The sequence below is a fragment of the Camellia sinensis genome, chromosome 5 (genome assembly GCF_055761805.1).
Source record: "Camellia sinensis isolate YWXY chromosome 5, ASM5576180v1, whole genome shotgun sequence".
NCBI lineage: Eukaryota > Viridiplantae > Streptophyta > Magnoliopsida > Ericales > Theaceae > Camellia > Camellia sinensis.
The window spans coordinates 194970041-194983982 of NC_138965.1; the positions used below are offsets into that span (position 1 = coordinate 194970041).

General features: G+C 35.1%; 2 protein-coding genes across 4 annotated transcripts; both read right to left on the reverse strand.

The window, feature by feature from the left end:
* Nucleotides 1–1685: 1685 nt before the first annotated feature.
* LOC114261684 (uncharacterized) lies at nucleotides 1686–2224 on the reverse strand. The gene is made up of 2 exons (XM_082872458.1): nucleotides 1838–2224; nucleotides 1686–1703 (listed from the first exon to the last, which is right to left on the reverse strand). Exons 1-2 carry the CDS (start codon nucleotides 2222–2224, stop codon nucleotides 1686–1688), a joined length of 405 nt encoding a protein of 134 aa, XP_082728584.1.
* A 1484-nt stretch (nucleotides 2225–3708) lies between these two features.
* PERK9 (Protein kinase superfamily protein) lies at nucleotides 3709–13942 on the reverse strand. Of its 3 annotated transcripts, none has more exons than XM_028201970.2 (9): nucleotides 13721–13942; nucleotides 11666–13530; nucleotides 10641–11051; nucleotides 10471–10557; nucleotides 10129–10199; nucleotides 9968–10044; nucleotides 9737–9884; nucleotides 4653–4814; nucleotides 3709–4191 (listed from the first exon to the last, which is right to left on the reverse strand). In XM_028201970.2, exons 2-9 carry the CDS (start codon nucleotides 13008–13010, stop codon nucleotides 3970–3972), a joined length of 2523 nt encoding a protein of 840 aa, XP_028057771.2. In that variant the 5' UTR covers nucleotides 13011–13530; nucleotides 13721–13942; the 3' UTR covers nucleotides 3709–3969. The 3 variants fall into 3 exon arrangements, with proteins under 3 accessions (XP_028057771.2, XP_028057770.2, XP_082727120.1); XM_028201969.2 differs by having other exon boundaries at nucleotides 13715–13942; XM_082870994.1 differs by lacking the exon at nucleotides 13721–13942 and having other exon boundaries at nucleotides 11666–13703.

Genomic DNA, 13942 nt, shown 5'->3' on the forward strand with positions numbered 1-13942 from the left:
GTTTTCTTAATGCACACAAAGACAAGGCAATGATCTCATATGTATTTATTAATGTAGACTTAGATTTTTATGTCTGATAATAAGAAAATTTAATAAAAAATCCGTTCATATATAATATTACGCTATTGAATTGAATAGGGTGTCACAAATTTTTTTAAAACAATTGATTTGATTAAAAGTAACGATAAATATATAAAAAATTATACATAATGATGTAATTTAATGTATACTTTCATTTTAAAATAAAACGCTCATAAAAATAAATTTATTTACAAAAATAACATTACCACATTATATTTATTAAACATTTTTGATATAAATTTTATGTATAAATAAATTTTTTCTTCCATTAATATGGAAGATAGGTTTCAAAATTTTGATCTTGATGTTTTTGACCTTTTGTCCTCCATTGGTGGTGGAAAGAATGGAACACAATGAATGGTTATAATTAGAAGATTGGGATTGGTGGAGCCACAAAAATGTACAAGACAGGTCATTGTTTTGCTTAAGCAATGAAGAGGGAATTTGTTGTTTTGTGCAACTCAATTTATCAATCAAATGGAAAAGACAGCCAATTTGAAGGACATAATATAATGAATATGTTCCTTGAAAACATTGCCATGAGGAATCATAACCCAATAGCCCATAATTCACATATTTTAAAATTTTTACTCATTTGATTCGAAAATTTAGTATTGATGCATGGTTTGAATTACTCATGATTCGGATATGAATTATTGAGTGACACATCTTTTTTTAATCATTTTGCTTGATGGTATAATTGTAATAAATATTCTATCTATTGAGTGTGTAAATTGAGAAAAAAAAAATGTATGGAAATAAAATGATTCGTCTTTTAAATTGATCTGAAATAAGCTTTAATCGAATTATTTTCAAGTGAGTTTTAGTGACTTTTTAACAACTTGACTTTTTTTTATTTTAATTTTTTTATGAGGTGAAAAAAATTAATATATTTGAAATGTTTTTTTTTTTTTTTGGGTGTGTGTGTGTGTTGAATAGATAGTTGTGAGAAAAAAAAATGATTGATTCATATATATGATATATTTTAACTTTCTATTTTTAGAATTGTTTATGACTTTTTAAACCACAGAACTACAAACCAAATGGAGCCTTAATTAAGTCAATCACAAGTCTAAGAGCTTGGTTTTTATACCATCCTAAACTATATATTATCAAGTTGAATTTAAATTTAGCTCCACAAATTAACGAATTTTAAAATATATTTAAATTTAATTTATTTACATCTCGATTAAATTTTTTACAAACTAACTTGAGTTGAATTTGAATAATTTAGTTCGTTTTATAACTTTGATGAATAACAAGACATTATGTAATACATAATGCAATGTGCAAGTAATAGAGTTATAAATAATAAAGTACCCATTAACTCTAAATTCCTTACTTTTTATACTTGAGTTAGTAATTAAAAATTGAACATGGTATTTGAACAGTTAATAGATCTTTTGTTCAAATCTCTTTGTCTGCCAGATAAATATAATACTTGCACGTGTTTAGCTTACTTATAAAGAAAAATTTGATTACTCATGAAAACATATTTAACGATGAAAATAATAGAATTACCCATATCTGTAAGAATTCAAGCTTAGTTGACCATTTCTTTCAGAGCAATGCTAGGTATCATGAAAAATTTTTCATGAAAATGATCATGAAAGATTTATGACCTTTAGATTACATTTAAAATAAAACACCACACACTAATCAAGGTAATCCAATGGTCATAAATTTTTCATGATCAGTTTCATGAAAGTTTTTTCATGATCCCTATCTTTTCTCTTTCAATTAAATGACACTGTACAACATTGTGACGATTAAAGTCCTGTTTGGCAACAACACTTGTTCTTGGCAAGCTCCCTGATTCATCCCTGCCCCAAAAGCTTCCAAATGCAAACTCACCCTTCTGAGACAACTCCTCCAACACCTTCTCAACTTCCTTCATACAACACTCATAGCCATGGCACTCATCATCTATCCCAAATCCTTTTCTATCATCATCTCTATCATCGTCTATCATTGTCTTCTCTCTCTTCCTGCGACCGAGCTTCTTCTTAGCATATTGTTTTGTCTTTTGGACAAGCTTGTAAGGAAGTTTGAGGAGGATGAAAACGACAATCTGCAGGATCAAACACTGGCAACAACAAGATATGACAATGCAGTCGGAGGCAAGCGTGTTTCGATCTTCCATGGCTATGGAAAGATGGAAGAAAAAAGGAGGGTGTGAGGGTGATGATTGGAATAAGTCATTTTCTTGGTAAGGAATAAGTTCCTTATAGTCATGAGACTTTATTATATGAAGGGTGAAGCAATTAATAGCTTCTGAAAAGAAATGACTTCCAAGATATTGCAATGACTCAAGAATGCAACTTTTGGCTTGTGAAAAGGGTTAGTAATGTGAGAGAATATTGGGTTCCAAGTAATCATAAGCTGGCATGGTCTGATAACTTGATTTCTACATTTGGGTGATAGCTGGAACCTTGGAAGGTTTTGTTTGATGACTTGAGGCTTTTGTTCTTTGGTGCTATAGAACTTGTCTTCTAAACAAAAAATGAAAAGGAAAAAAAAAAATGATATTTGTCAACAGATAAATTTTACCGGATAATTTTTTAATATAGTAAAGTTTTATATGTTGACATGACATCTTATGTGTGAATTCACGCATGATGTGGAAAAACTGATAAATTTCATCTAGCAATTCATAGAATTTTAGATGAAGTTCACCTCATAATTTTTACATATGGGGACATATGAGGTGAGGGATTTATGAAATATATCATGCCTTAGGGCACTTCACTATTTAGAAGACAATATAAACAGTTGAATTTATTTAATCTTTATAGGATATTTTTTATAACCATTAGATTTATTTTTTGGGTTTTGTTAACAAGTGCCAAAAAGGCACCCAAAAAAAATAAAAAAGAACAAAAAACAGAAACAAAAACAAAAAACCAAAAACCAAAAACCAAAAACAAAGAAATTGAAGATTTTGAGACACTTTCCACTGAACTTATTGCACTTTATACACTTCCAAAAAATTTCATTTCTTTTCAAAACATTTATACCTTAATTCTAACATTAAACAATAGCATTTGCCTTATTTTTTTTACACTCAATCATGCTACATATGACATTTTCCAAAAACCAACTTGTTTTATTATATAGATGTTCCTCTATTCTGCCTGCTGCTTTAGTATCAGCTAATGCATCAATTTTTTTTTTTTTTAACTTGGCAGGTATTTTGCATAACTTCATCAAATTACAGAACCTTGACAGCAGCTTTTTTTTTTTTTACCTCACAAATCCCTCCCCTGTTCAATTCTCTTCACAAATCCAATATCCAAACAGAGCCTAAAGAGCATTACCAATTCCACAATTTAGAATGATTTATTATTCTTGACTGTGTCAGATTATTGAAGCAGCACAGCACAGCACAACAAAGCAGATATAATGCTGGCCATATATGAAAATCACTACCCTAACAGTTCCATTCCTTTTTCTTCTTCTTCTTCCCTTTTTTTTTTTTTTTTTTTTTTTTTTTAAAGCTTTAAAGTTTAACTCTAATGGTTGTAATGTCGATGTTTATTTGACTTATCTTGGACATGTTACTATTAACAATAAAGACGTATAAGCATATTAGCAATTTGAAAAGGAAGAACAACCTTGAATAGAGGCTTTGTCAACAAATAACAAATATATTGATGAACAACAAAAACTCCCCTTGTTTAATTACAGTGGGGAAAACAATTTTCTGTAATATATATAATAAAATCATATCTTATTTGTGAAAGCTGCAAAATAAAGCTACTTACAAAATTTAATCAAGAGTTTGATGTCAGTCTATATCTGACACAGTCGAGTTTGAGACCGAGACAAATAAATACCTCTCAGCTGTATCACCTTTGCATTTACATCAACAGCAATTCAACTCTGTCTTCACAAAGTTCCTGATCTGAACTGCACTTGTCTACTATCTGCTGGATTACTACCGCTACTTTGACTAAAAAAATCTGTACTGTAATCTTGACTACCAAATGCCATCCTCCGAAACAATCTAATTTCTGCGGATTGTTCTGCACTGTTAAATATTTCACTTTCACCTACTCGCATTCCATTGTTTAGATCTGCGGCAACCATACTGTCGAGAGCCCTCACAACCTGAGTAGCACAAGCAAGGTTAGAATAACGCTTTCCGTCTGTTTTGGTGAAGAACTTTTTCCAAGAAAAAATGTTTTGTTATGTTTGGTTACATCATTAAAACTAATGTACTAATTCTTGTATATTATTGGTGGTGGGGTGGTGGTGGTGGAGGTGGAGGTGGGATAGTGGTGTGTGGTGGCGGTGGTGGAGGTGGTGGTGGTGGTAGTACTGTGATGGCATTGGTAAGAACTTAGTCTAAAAACGTTTTCCACCTTTATAAAGTGAAACATTTTCCGCCCAAATGGACTTGTTTTCCATTAACCATGGAAAATATTTTTTCCGTTATGCCAGAAAATGCGAAAAATATTTTTCAAAAAATATTTTCCACCTAAACAGAGTCCAGGAACTCCAACCACCACCATATCCTAAGAAGTAATTAAGGAAAATTTTATGGCCATTTGCCAATCCAAATAACCTACCTGTCCCATTCGTGGTCTCTTCGTAGCTGAGTGTCGCACACAAGCTGCAGCAGCCTCAATCATACGAAACATTTCACTATCAACATAATTCTTTTCAAGGCTTGGATCCGCCAAGCCTTCAAATTCCTCGGTGTCAATAGCATGATTAAGCAAAGGTCGAGCCTGAAACATAAAAATTAATTTTTAACTAAGTGCATGTATTGCCCTTACAATGTCTAGTAGTCTACCATTAACTGATAAATAATAAAGAGGAAATGCGCACAAATGCTACTTGCAGCAATATGAAAAAGGCTGGAGGGGCAAAAAAGATAAGATAATTCAGATTTTGAGGCCTCTGATCAAATTTATTGTGGGAATGAGGTTGCCAATTAAAATGCGGAGAGCCAATCAGAGAACCATTTGTCAGGTAGTGAGCATATTTGACAAGGGGGGTGTTTGGGAAGAAAAAAAATAGCCTAATTTAGGCTAAAATTCACAAAAAGACAAAATAGGCTAAAATAGCTAATAAGACAAAATATTACATCAAACCCATAATCATTTCACTTTTTCTCTCACAAACATCACATCCAACCATAAAAAAATCCAATCATCTTCCCAAACACAAAAATTTTAGCCTACTAAAATACCCAAAAACTAAAATAGCCTACTAAAATAGCAATTTCCCAAACGAAGCCAAGAAATCATTAATGAGTTGAACATTATTCATGAACCTCAGAGCCAAGAGCCAAGAGGACTTTCACATGCTCCTAGGTTGGACAACGTCCTTATCTATAGGGATTTGCTATATACACTTCAAATTTAATTAGCCAGGTCCTCAATGGGAGAATGGTTCAGACCTCAGTCAGTCAATCAATTCCAAGTTCTTTATAGGGTTTAGTGGATCAAATTAAAATGGAAATTAAAATATTTGTATGTTTTCTTTTAAATTTAGGATTCAGGACCAAAAGGAGAGATCTCTTGCTTCGTTAAGTTAAGACTCGTAGCCGAACAGCTATATTTAGTAATTGAGTTATGGAAAAGAGAACATATGTATAATGCCCTTCATATTGAATATCATATTCAGACAGGGACATAACTCGCTTGATTTCAGAAAACTAGTTGGCACATTATTTGTTGGGTTCACCATTGTTCAGAACTTTGATATGAAATCCTTTTTGGATTGGTTTTTTGGTGGTTTCTCGTATTCAGGCAAACAAAGAAAGCAATGAAAACACTAACACTCTAGAGGGATCCAGACTTCTAATAATATGGCTGATAAGGTGACTTCATTTGACCTAGTAAAAATACTCTTCCCTCTTATGTTCAAGTGTCCTCCATTCAAGGGACAATTCTAGACATGGTTTCAAAATCAGCTGTAAAAACAATAAATAGGCCTACATGGGATGGAAGGAGTTGAGGGAAGGAAAGAAAGGCTGATTTAGGGAAGGTACACTACCGTTTGTGGAGAGCTAAATAAGCTTAAAGTCAAAAGCATGTTTGTCATCAACTAAAAAAGTTAAAAAAGTGGCAACTTTTCCATTCACAAAAAAGCAACTTTTTTAGCAACCTCCCAAATGCATCAGTTTTTTTAGATTCTAAAAATGTCAAAAAAACATGCCTCTAAGTAAGGTGATTAGTTTTTTCCAACTTGGTATGGACCTAGCTAGTGACCATACATTGGTTCTCTTTTTTTAATAGGGTTTCCAAGGTACAAGCTCTGAGCTTGGTAGAGCAGGATCAGAGCTGGACTCTATTTATCTGGCTTGCTCTTTATCTCAATCCCGTTATGGACCAAGCCAACATGACAGTAGGAAGTTGCTTCACATGTGCAGTGATTGTTACTTACTACCATTACATAACAGCTGCTACATCCCACAACAACCTGCTATACTATCGGTAACAAATAATATAGGACAAAAATTACACTAACCTCCCTCAAGGTTTAGGAAAAAAACAGCAAGCCCCACAAGTTTTGACACAATTGCACTGGTTCCCCTAAAGTTTAAACTCCGATACCACTCTGCCCCTTTAACATCAATCATTCTATCAATAATATGGATGAAAAGAGATACTATCATCTCTTTTACATTGAAATGTATATTTTAACTTCGATTATGCATTTAACCATACATTGCCTGCATTAGTCACACTTGTTTTATCATTACTAAAAGGGAAATTGGTGTAATTATGTCAAACTTATGAAGCTTATTATGTTTTTCTCAATAACAAGAAGTTAGCGTAATTTACACAATAATATATAGTATTTCCATCAATTAGCAGGTCCTTGTGTATCTTGTGGGAGGAGGCAGAATTTTGATATAATCAGGATAAAGAATCAACTACTTTTAGACAACAATTGCCGGAATTATAGTTAACCCTATTAATATGGGGCAATGACACTGGCCTCTGCTGATGGGCCTAAAAAATTAACTCCAATAACAGAGGACATGAAAAGACAAAAAACCCTCATATGTCGAGTAAAAAGACAAAAAAAAACTTGAAAATAAAACAAGCATTTGGTGGTGGCCTCGGCAACTGAGCATTGACGATGGGATTGTCGTGGATCTTGAGTTTGGGAGTAGAGGTGATGGTTGGTGCTTGGCAGTGATCATTGGGTGGTGCTATGAGTAGTGGCAACCATGGGTTTTCCACCATCTTCGTCATTGACCCATTGCACAACAAAGGAGCTGGAGGCTGCGTTGAGGTGGGGGGATCGCAGATTTGGAAGGTGAGGCTGAAGAAGTCGTGAAGCTGGCTGGAAGGCAGACTCACAGCACCAGCAATGGCAGCAATAGACAGCATTGGCGAGAGAGAGAGAGAGAGAGAGAGAGAGAGAGAGAGAGAGAGAGAGAGAGAGAGAGAGGAACATAGGTTTGTTTGCGTGAGGAGACTTTTTTTAATCTTTTTATTTTCTCTCAATTAAATTTTTGAGTAAATTCTTTCCTCGTGGTTTGAAAATAATACAAGAGTTCCACAAGTTTAACATAATTATACCCGGTTTTCATTCACATAACACTTTGCCCGCTTTTCATCATTTATTCATTAGTTAGATGAAAAAATGATGTTGCCATCTTTTCTACACTAAATATATAATTGGGCAAATTACACTAACAGTCCATATAGTTTGGAACTTGTGTTACTTTGATCCCCCACTTTTTAATTGTGACACATCTAACTCTAAATTTTGAATCTTGTTCCAAATAAAGATAATTGAAGATACCATTGCTCAATTTCAAGAGCAAAGTCATCAATTTGATAAAAAATAAACTAATTTAACAAAAATAAATGTCAAAAAAATATTTTTGAATTTTTAAAAATTATTTCTACTCACCAAAGATAAAATTATGTAAAATTGATAAATCTTTTACACATTTTTTTTTTTTTTTTACCAAATTAATTATTATGTATTTGAATGATGATCATGCAATGGGTGGTTGTTAGGCTTTTAATGTGTAATCGATATATTTAATATATGAAATGTTTTTAGTTTTGATTTTTTTTATTTAATGGATTGGTTTAATAATGATATCAAAGTTATCGCAATATTTAACTTTTGAAAAAATAGAAATTAATTTAATGAAAATAAAAACAACCACTATTACACGATCATCATCCGAACATATAATACAAATTAATTTGGTAAAAAAATAAATAAATAGATGTGTAAAAGATTTATCAATGTTACATAATTTTATCATTGGTGGGTAGAAATAATTTTTAAAAATTTAAAAATATTTTTTGACATTTATTTTTGTCAAATTAATTTATATTTTATCAAATTGACGACTTTGCATTGAAATTGAGTAATGGTATACTCAATTGTCTTTATTTGAAACAAGATTCAAAATTCAGGATCAAATGTGTTACAATTGAAAAGTCAGAGACTAAAGTGATACAAGTCCTAAACTATAAAGACCTTTAGTGTAATTCGCCCTCTATAATTTACCACTGTTTATCTCTGTATCTACATACCATCTGCATTAATTCTATTTACTTTAGTCTTATTAAAAGGGAGGTTGATGTAATTATGACAAACTTATGAGACTTATTGTATTTTTTTCCAAATCTCAAGGGTGGTCTTATAATTTACCCTAATTTTTTCTTCTTTTTTTATTGTTGAATATTGTTAAAAAAATACCCAAGGGTAAAATTTATACTTTTATTCAAAATTTGATGACATCATCAAATTCCATCCTTCTGCCTGATGGTATAATAATGGCATGGGTGTAAGTGTAATGAGATTAAGCTTTTAAGTGAGGCTGATGTCATTTCTACTAATGAGGACAACTAAAATTTGGGCAATTGTCAGGGAGGTCAGTGTAATTTTCCCTTGCCTAATTTATGTGGGGTTAATATGTACCGATCCCTATGGTTAACTCTTATCGATCTATTGTGTTTAAATGTGCACTTGGACGTGTGCATGTGAAAAATTTCACAGCATACATTCAAAGTTTTTTAGGTTGTTTTAGTTATCCTCTATTCATCTATAGGGACTAATACTGCAATCTTCGTAGATTTGAATAACTAACGAGTACAATAGTTGCCAATTGAATAATCCAAAACTTCATTATTAAGAAGTCCTTTCAATGATAAGTGAATTTCTTTTTCACCCTTTGATTTTAATCTATCCTGTCATGGAAAAGAAACCAAGTTTGATAAGAACTCAGAACTTTTCAAGCCAGTTTGACTTCATGATTCAATCAAAGTAAACTTGAAAGCACTTACAAGTTTCTACATCAGAAATGTGGTTTTAGAGCAATAGGAGACTTGTTTTGCTTAGAGAAATAATTTCACTTTTTGTTGCAACGACTACATCTAGTGTTCTACAGGTGTGCAAAGTTTGTTCGATCCTGTGATGCCAATAATAACTAAGTATCATGAAATAAGGAGAAGAATCCACGCATTGATTGTACTGGTATCAAGCTCATGCCTGATGACCCTATCCTAAAGTGACACCCTTGGCCAACCAGATCTGCTAAATGCATCACTCACTAGTTCATGCATGCCTAGATATAAAAGTAGCAATTTAGAAGTTGGTTAAGGCTGCAGGTGGTTGTAAGAGAAAACTTATGCCCTGAATCCTGATTAATAATTCATTAACTTACCCATTCAACCAGACTCTCCTCTCCCAAAGGTTGAGATGAATCCACAGGCTTGCGTCCAGTAATTAGCTCCAAAAGAACAACCCCAAATGAGAATACATCAGATTTGTCCGTCAATTTGCCACTTGATGCATATTCAGGAGCCATATAGCTGAAATCAAACCCATTGAAATATTTAGAAAAATGTCCTTATAATCATTTATCCAGAGACCAATCAAGGATAGGGTCTCCTACCCAAAGGTACCCATAACACGTGTGGTTACATGTGTATCTGCATCAAGAGCTAATTTAGCGAGTCCAAAATCAGAAACCTGTAAGATGAAACAGGATTGGTAAAACTCTTTCCTACATAACATGAGACCGACAAAAACAAAATTTGTTAAAAAGACATATACCCGGGCTTCAAAGTTGTTATCTAAAAGAATATTTGACGACTTAATATCCCTGTGAATAATCCGAGGATGACCTGTCATGCATATTAGAAAACGTCAGTATGCATGCAGAATTTGACTCATGATTGAATGGTAATGCATGGTCAAAACAAGATGTCAATCTGTATATGGTAGTGATTCTGATATTTGGTACAACTTTATTTCGTACTTCAATTTTTTTTTAATTTAAATTTAAGAAAAAAAACTTTTTTCTGGAAGTTACATAAATATATATATATATTTTTTGATAAATTCTGGAAGTTACATAAATGGTGAATTAATCAAATTAAGAAAATAAATAATTACAGTCTTCATGGAGATAAGCAATTCCACGAGCTGCACCAGCAGCGATCTTCACACGTGTCACCCAATCCAAGACCGGTCTAGCTGCTCCTATAAAATGCAAGAAACAACAACGAATGTTAATCAGGCAGTATGACAAACCAAGCCTTCACATCTTAAGAAAAGAAATTTACTGTGAAGATGGAAGTAAAGGGTATTGTTAGGGAGATAGTCGTAGACAAGCAGCCTTCTGTTCTCAGAGATGCAGTAACCCACTAGTGAAACCAAATAACGATGATGTATGCGACTAATAATGTCAACTTCAGCTTTAAATTCTCGCTCCCCTTGTCCTCCACCAATCGTTAGCTGCTTTACTGCTACCTCTCTTCCATCAGCTAGGTATCCTTTGTACACAAAACCAAATCCACCTGAGCCCAATAGATTCTGCTCCGAAAACCCATTTGTGGCCTCAACTAGTTCTTCATAAGTAAACCATGATCTTGAATTTCCTAATCCACCTGGCTCTGATTGTGAAGGTACAAAATCACTGCCAGAAGCACTTCTAAATTGGGGTGTTGATGCCTGTGCCTTTAGTAAAGTAGAATCTGGACACAAATTACAAACCTTCAAAAGTTTCAGTTACAAGGACTTGCGTAAATATACATTCAATATGCATTGTGTAATATGGATAGCTTGCAGGGATTGCAATAAATTTAGGCCTACTATAGTGTCTTTTTCAGTTGATACTAATCATGGTCTCTAAATTCATGGTTACAGCCAGCCATGGTTTCTAAATTCTTGCTTTGTCAATAATTCTCAATAATCTAAAGGTAAGAACAGAATATGTACACAAACATGCTGAAGGAACAATCTGAAGAGAGATGAAGGGAAAAAGCATAACACGCTGAAGTAACACTGGCACAATGTAAATACTCCCTCCATCCCATTTTTTTTGTCCACCTTTCCATTTTGGTCCGTCCCAAAATATTTGTCCACTTTCTATTTTGGGTATTGAAATTTTTTAGATTTCCAAAATTACCCATTATACACAAATATAAACACATTTTAAAATTCAAAATCAAATGGTATTATGATAAAAAATATTTCAAAATTTTGAATTGATATGTAATGATTGCTTGTCTCCCTAATAAGTTGGATTTCCCAAAATGGACAAACAAATTGGGACAGAGGGAGTATACAATATTGTTTGGAGAATTACCTGATTTTGGGGAAGATCCCATTGAGGTTGGCATAACATGCCTGGCATTGAGTCTAGAAATTTTTTTCTTTCGCCTCCTTATGCACCAGGCAGCAGTTCCAATGACACTAAGTAGTATGAAACCTAGTACCAAACCAATAGCCACTGTACCTCCTGTACCAAGGCCCCCATTACCTGTGGAGTTTGCATTGTCACTAGAATTGGTAGTATTTGGATTACCTGCAGGTGGAACTGAAACTTGAGAAGGGGGAGAAGGGGAGGGTGGAGACAGAACTCGGGCAGGAGGAGGTGATAGACGGATTATTGGTGGTGGTGGTGATTTTGGAGTAGAATTTGAAGGTGGGGAACCAGATGGAGGAGGAGGTGGGGGTGATGTACTGGGTGGCACTGATGCTGGTGGAGGAAGTGAACTTTGGGGTGGGTTTGATGCCGGTGGTGGTGGTGAATTTTGGGGTGGGTTTGATGCCGGTGGTGGAGGTGAATTTGGGGGTGGTTTAGATGCTGGTGGTGGGGGTGAATTTTGGGGTGGGTTTGATGCTGGTGGTGGAGGTGAATTTTGGGGTGTTTTAGATGCCGGTGGTGGGGGTGAATTTTGGGGTGGTATAGATGCAGGTGGTGGGGGTGAACTTTCTGGTGGCTTTACTGATGGCGGGGGTGGAGAATTTTGAGGAGGCTGTGATGACAGAGGTGGAGGTGAACCCACTGGTGGTTTTGATTGGGGTGGAGGCGGTGAATTCTGTGGGGGTGATGGCGGTGGAGGGGAACTTCTTGGTGGATTAGGTGGTGGTGTTGGCGGAGGCGAACTTACTGGCGGATTAGATGACGGTGGTGGAGGTGAACTAGTTGGTGGGTTAACTGATGGAGGTGGGGGCGAACTAACTGGTGGATTAGATGATGGAGGAGGAGGTGAACTGGGTGGTGGATTTAATGACGGTGGTGGCGAAGAATTTGAGGGTGGAGGTGAAACATTGGCTGGAGGAGGTGGAGAAGGTGAAATGGGCTGAGGAGGTGGAGGTGTCACCAATGGAGATGAACTCCCATTAGTAGGTAGTGGTTGTGGTGAAGCCACAGAGGGTTGTGGTGGTGGTGAAGCCACAGAGGGTTGTGGTGGCGGAGGCGATAATGATGCTGGAGGAGGAGACGTCACTGTAGTGGTAGGAGGAGATTGAGGTGGTGGGGATTGATTAGGAGTTGCAGGGCTTGGTGGATTTGCATTGGGTTGAGAAGATGGAGTTGTTGTAGGAGGGGCTGGTGGAGGAGAGGAAGGCTGAGGTGGCGGAGGGGTGGACGCCGGTGGTGAGGCAGCAGTGGGTGGAGAATTTGGAGATGGTGAAGTACTCGCCATCTAATATGTAAGAATGTGTACCAAATAAAAATCAATTGCAATATAATATCACAAAAATCTCCAAGCATTCATCACACTAACCCATTTCAATTTTTAAGCAAATCGAAATGTCTAAACAATCACCCAGCTAATTTCCCAACAACCACAAGTCACTACCCAAACACTGAGTTTTGTCGAACACCCCACTCAAAATGTAAAAATAAATCACCATCCAGACTCATTAATCAACTGCCATACAGCAACAAAGAAAAATTTCAAGCTTTTAACCAAGTGATTAACTTGGCTCATTCCCTAGAGCAGTGCTCAATAATTAATTACAGGCAAAACCAAGTAGCCCATACATCACCAAACTTCACCAAACAAACACACAATTCATCGAACACTCCACCTGCAATCACAAAACCCTTTCCAGAGCAAAACCCAGATCAATAATAACCTTGAGATCAGAACCCAGATCACCAATCGCGTCGGGAGCAAAAACACATCAACCCAGATCACTGAACGGAGTTTCTGCAAGAATCTAAATCAACAAGCACCGAAAAATTCCAAAATTTAGCAAAAATATTGAAAAGAACTCAATTCTGTGTAACACTCAAAAAGTTCAAACACAGTCACCGACATTCGAAATGCAAACAATCTAATCATCATCTAAATAATGCACATAGAAGACAACCCAAATGTCAAAACTCTCTTAAAACCCTTACCTTTACCTTTCTCTCTCTAGAATCAGCAGTTTTTTGAAAGTCCGAAGAAGCTTCTCTCTCTCCTCGAAAGCTCCTAAACACACGCGGTAACTGGCGTCCCTCCCAAATCCAAAGACCAGTGAGAGCGACCTCAAGAACAGAATTTTCCATTAAAACATGCGGAGATAAATAATATACATTTGATTTTTTGTATATAATAGTTTTTGACATCGTCATCATGGCGATCAT

What these genes read in the sequence shown, in the direction of transcription:
- LOC114261684 (XM_082872458.1), bottom strand. Translation starts at nt 2,224, where the DNA reads ATGGAAGATCGAAACACGCTTGCCTCCGACTGCATTGTCATATCTTGT.
- PERK9 (XM_028201970.2), bottom strand. Translation starts at nt 13,010, where the DNA reads ATGGCGAGTACTTCACCATCTCCAAATTCTCCACCCACTGCTGCCTCA. An exon ending in ATAACAACTTTGAAGCCCGG is followed by an intron (nt 10,045 to 10,128) that starts GTATATGTCTTT and finishes TTCATCTTACAG; the next exon opens with GTTTCTGATTTTGGACTCGC. An exon ending in AGGAGAGTCTGGTTGAATGG is followed by an intron (nt 4,815 to 9,736) that starts GTAAGTTAATGA and finishes TTTATGTTTCAG; the next exon opens with GCTCGACCTTTGCTTAATCA.